The sequence below is a fragment of the Dipodomys merriami genome, unplaced genomic scaffold (genome assembly GCF_024711535.1).
Source record: "Dipodomys merriami isolate MVZ:Mamm:240054 unplaced genomic scaffold, mDipMer1.0.p SCAF_16, whole genome shotgun sequence".
In the NCBI taxonomy this organism is placed as follows: Eukaryota; Metazoa; Chordata; class Mammalia; order Rodentia; family Heteromyidae; genus Dipodomys; species Dipodomys merriami.
This window is the reverse complement of record NW_027202937.1, coordinates 13492793-13498202: the sequence shown is the minus strand read 5'-3', so window position 1 is coordinate 13498202 and position 5410 is coordinate 13492793. Positions and strand designations below refer to the sequence as shown.

The 5410-nt window shown below is 37.9% G+C and overlaps 1 protein-coding gene across 1 annotated transcript; it reads right to left on the bottom strand.

Moving 5' to 3' along the window:
• Positions 1–945, bottom strand: LOC138827825 (putative olfactory receptor 2W6). The gene has a single exon (XM_070023438.1). It carries the CDS (start codon positions 943–945, stop codon positions 1–3), a length of 945 nt encoding a protein of 314 aa, XP_069879539.1.
• Between the last annotated feature and the right edge of the window lie 4465 nt (positions 946–5410).

Here is a 5410-nt window from a genome sequence, read left to right as displayed (position 1 = left end):
TCACACTTTTGAGGAACATTTGTCTGTTACCAGTACTCTGCTCAGAGCACTCTTTACATCTTTGTTTCTTAAAGTATAGATCAGAGGATTAAGACTGGGTGTGATAATTGTGTAAAAGAGAGTGAAGAACTTCCCTTCATCTTGGGACTTGGTTTTCTGTGGTTTCATGTACATATAAATGATTGTCCCATAGAACAGAGTCACTACTGTGAGGTGGGAGCCACAGGTGTTCAGGACCTTTCTCCACCTGCTGGCTGACTTGATCCTCATTACAGCTTGAGTGATGACTCCGTAGGAGATGAGAATCAGTGACAGAGGTACTAGAAGCAATACAACTCCAAGAGAAAAGACAACAATCTCAATGACTCTTGAATGGACACAAGCCATCTTGATCAATGCTGGCATCTCACAGAAAAAATTATCCACTTGACGGTGGCCACATCTGGGTAACTTCAATGTCATTGAACAAACAATTAGGGCACTTCCCAACCCCCCCAACCAGGAGATCAGCACCATCCTGTGGCAAAGCCCAGGGTGCATGATGACCATGTAGTGGAGAGGCTGGCACACAGCAGCATAGCGGTCATAGGCCATCACAGCCAAGAGAAGACATTCTGTGGCTCCCAGGTCAAGGGCGAAGAAGAACTGGAGTGCACAGCCTCCGTATGTGATAGATTTTGTTGGGCCCCACAGATTTACCAGCATCTGGGGGATGATGCTAGTGGTATAACAGAGGTCCACAGCAGACAAATTAGACAAGAAGAAATACATGGGGGTGTGGAGCTGGGTGTCTAGATAAGACACCAGGATGATGGCTGTGTTTCCTAGCAGAGTCACCAGATAGAAGATGAAGACAGCCACAGAGATGATGCGCTCCAGGTGAGGTCGATCAGAAAACCCCAGAAGGATGAAGTCTGTTCTGGAACTTCCATTGGTTGTTTCCATGGCCCTTTATGATAGGCTAGGAGATAATGTCATGGTTACCAAACCTGGTGTCAGTCTGCTTTGGAACTGTGTGGCTCTCAATTATTTCATACTTGTACTTTCTATCTGGAGCATCTCTTTGCTGGGTGTACAGTGTTTATAGCATGTGTGTATTTTCTCATGTCCAAAGTGGTCCTAAAACATGATGCTATACTCAAGAGTGTCTACTAAATCTTTGAGAAGAATTAGCATGCTTTGTTACTGATGGGTTCTATATTAATTTTTTCTTTCTGCTAGGCTCCTAGCATTTGAACTGAGGTCTTGGGTACTGTCCTGAGCTATATAATTAATTAATTAATTAATTACGTTCAAGGCTAGCAGTCTAACCAGTTGAACCAGAGCTCTACTTTTGGCTTTTTGGTGGTTAATTGGAGATAAGAGTCTCCTGGACTTTCCTGCCAAAGCTGTGTATGTAGGCATTTTGATAAGATCAATTATATATTATTAATGAGGACACCTGGTAATAATTACTGTTAGACTCGATTTACTTTTCCCTCTTCTAAGTTACCAGGCATTTAATAAAAACGGAATAGTTACTTAAACAAACTGTGAGTTGTTTGTCTTTATGGAGCTAAGCAATTATATGAGTACATCTTTTTGTGGCTTTGAATTTTTTCTTATAAAATAACATTTTAATTCTAAAAGTGTGTGTGTACACACACACACACACACACACACACACACACACACACACACACACAGAGTAAAATTTCACCAAAACCACTCTTTCCCCCTGAATAGTGTATTGTATGATTAAATAGTTTGAAACAATCACTTAATTAGTTTAATATTTTTTCTGCCAAATTTGTGTCCATGAACTTCAGACCTTGGGCTACATTTATATTTGAGGGCATGGAATAAACTGTCATTTGTGGCAATCTCTAGAAAAATAAATGTTCTCAAGAAAAGCATCATTATATAAACATTACTTAGAATTAGAAAATATGTCCTCATAAATACATATATTAGCAAGTCAGAAAGAGTTTTCTTATCATAAAAGCATGAACTTTACTAAGGAGATTTGAGTGCTGATGGAGAAGTGTTTTCTAAGTCCAGCAGTGTCTCCAATTCCAGTCCACTGCTTAGAAGCTAGGTGTTGTCAGGTAATAATTCCACCAATATATGAATTGAATCCAATAGTATTTCTTTATTCAATGAGAGATTGTGAACAACAACATTTGTTAAAGCACTTGAAACTGTTCTCCTTATTCTTAATTCGAAACCCAAAAATCTCTGCTATCTTCCCAATCATTATTATTCTTTATGTCTCTTGTTTTCTTTAGGTTTTACACAAATAAAATCACCATGATGGTTTCAAGCTAAATAGAAATGTCAAATACATTTTTTTCTGGTAACTAGCTTTGAACTCAGGGCCACTTACTTGCTGAAAGGATGCTCTACCATTTGATTCATACCTCCAGTCTTTCTTTTTATGGATTTAGAAATGGATCTTCTTGGCTTTTATCACTGGATTGGCTTCAAACTATGGCCTTCAAGATTCCAGTCTCCTGGCAGGATTATAGGCTTAGGCCAGAAACACATGAATTTGGATTTTCATACCTCTGCCTATAAATAATTATGATTATATGTGTGAGCTACTGCATTTTAGTTATGACTTCTAAAGCCTAATTAACACACAAAAATATGTATAAGCAGAATGCAATATTCAGATTCAGCTGATAAACTCAGGGTCAGGAAATGATTTGAGTTCTTCAAAGTCTTTGATTTTAAATTCCAATAGGTTTCTGTGATCTCTAAAAGTAGAATGTTCAGAATTAAAAAGCCATACATTTTAAAGCTGAAATGGGTCTCAGAAGCCATGACTACAGACCTTTTAAATAGATTTTTCCCTGGAATATTCTCTCTCTCTCTCTCTCTCTCTCTCTCTCTCTCTCTCTCTCTCTCTCTCTCTCTCTCTCTCTCTCTCTCTCTCTCTCCTTTTGTTCAAGTCTTGGGAATTGAATTCAGGGCTTCAGTGCTGCTCCTGAGCTTTACTGTTGAAGGTTAGCACTCTACTACTTTAAGCCCAGTTCCACTTCTAGCCTTTTTTTTTTTTTTTTGATAGTTAATTGAAGAGAAAAATCTCAAAGACTTTCTTGTCCAGTCTGGCTTTGAACCACTATCCTCTGATCTTATCTTCCTGAGTTGCCAGAATTACAGGTGGGAGCCTATACAGGAGCCAGGCACCTGGCTTCATATAACATTTATTATCATAACATCAGTGTCAGGGAAGCCATTTGTACGTGAAGAGGCCTCTTTCCTCAATCAATGTCTCATACACTTCCACTGACTTTAAAAAGTTCCTTTTGGCAACATCCTGACACTGATTCTCTCTATTCCAAAAATAAAGTATAGGCATATTTAATTCAATTCAATATGGCTCCATAATAAACAGATTCATTTATATATATTTATTTGTTCCATTATATCTCTATATACATCTATCTGTCTATAGATCTATCTGTCTATAGATCTATCTATCTATCTATCTATCTATCTATCTATCTATCTATCTATCTATCTATCTATCTATCTATCTATCTATCTATCTATCTATCTACCTACCTACCTACCTATCTATCTATAGGCATACCCAGGAAGCAATAATAAAGAAAGGTTTGGTGAGTTTGGGTGAATGATCTTACAACTATTGTCAGAGTCCAGAAATAGCACATTGTTAACCACACCAGGGGCTTTCTTTGTGCAAAATCCCAGTTATGACTCTCCCCTGTTCCTGGCGTGTCCTGATGGGTAACAGAAATCATCTCTTTGCATTTTATTAACTGCCTGCATGTGCATCCACCAATATTGTGAACTTTTAATTAAAGGTGGCATATATCTGTTGAATCCCTTTTAATGGAATCTATTATTAAATATGTTAGATTTTTCTTTTATTTTTCTTTCCTGACCAAGCATATGATGAACTGTTTCTAATGCTATCCTGTTTCCAACTGCTGGACTTTTTTGGTGTCTTGTCACTGGATGCACCTGGGTTATGTAGAATCTCAAATTCTTTTTTTTTTTTCTTGTGAAAATACTGTACATGGGCTAGGAAGGTGGCTCAGTGGTAGAGCACTTGCCTTGCATGCATGAGGCCCTGGGTTCGATTCCTCAGCACCACATAAGCAAAAAGAAAAAAGGCGGAAGTGGCGTTGTGACTCAAGTGGTAGAGCGCTAGCCTTGAGCTGAAGAGTTGAGGGACAGCGACCAGGTCCAGAGTTCAGGCCCCACGACCGGACCCCACCAAAAAAAAAGAAACAAAAGAAAAAAAAAAAGAAAATACTGTACAGAGGGGTTACAATTACATGGGCAAGATAATGAATACATTTCTTATCAAGCATTGAGAATCTCAAATTCTTGAGCTCAAAGGGGAGCACAAAGTTTTCTATTTGCATCTCTACCAAGATAGCTGTGAACCCCAAGGGTTTACATGTGCTTTGTAGGTGGTTTTTACATGTGAGTTGTTTTTAGCAGATAGCAAACAAGAGTAGCTCTATATAAACTTGTGATCACTGAAGGCCCAAGATAATCTTGTTAAAATTGCTACTGAGGTAGGAATTGAATGGTGTCCACTTAAATACAAGACTTTTCATTTTGTTGCTTCTTCCTGTTCACTGCATTGGTCTGACCATTAAGCCTCACATGTTGGACATTAGTTTAACTTCAACTGAAAAGTAGATGTGATATTCAGAATAAGACTATGGCATATATAGATGGCATTACCAAAAAGAAACAAGGGTACATTTTCACTGAAACTCCATTTTCATTTTTTTCATAGTAGGGAAATAGTTGTTGTCAATTATAGAGCATAATTTTGCATTTCCTTACTTTAATGCCTTTGAGCCAAGTATATTTAAATATAATTTGGTGTCCATCAATAATATGAAGAGAAAACTGAGAACATAAGTGTCTGAATATTAAGAACATATTTAATGGATGGCTTTTCTTTTCCTTCCTTCCTTCCTTCCTTCCTTCCTTCCTTCCTTCCTTCCTTCCTTCCTTCCTTCCTTCCTTCCTTCCTTCCTTCCTTCCTTTCTTTCTTTCTTCCTTCCTTCCTTCCTTCCTTCCTTCCTTTCTTTGGACTGGGGCTCAAACCCAGGACATTGTACTTGCTAGACAAGTTCTTTGCCACTGAGCTACATCCCAGCCCTAATGGGTGACTTTTTGATGACTAAGGAAGTATTGTCATGTCCAAACAGAAAAAGAGAATATCTAAAGGGTTAAAACCATAGACACTGGGTGTAGTTTACCTGTGGAGTTTTTACCACAAGATCTCTGCCATTTTTTGCTGGTGTGAACTTGAGTGAGCTAATCAACTTTTATAAGTCTCAGTTTCTTTGTTGATAGAATAGTAGGATGATTGTGTCATGATGCTTGATACATGGAAAATATTTAGAAAATTCAAATGATCTTAATTGCTCTTGTT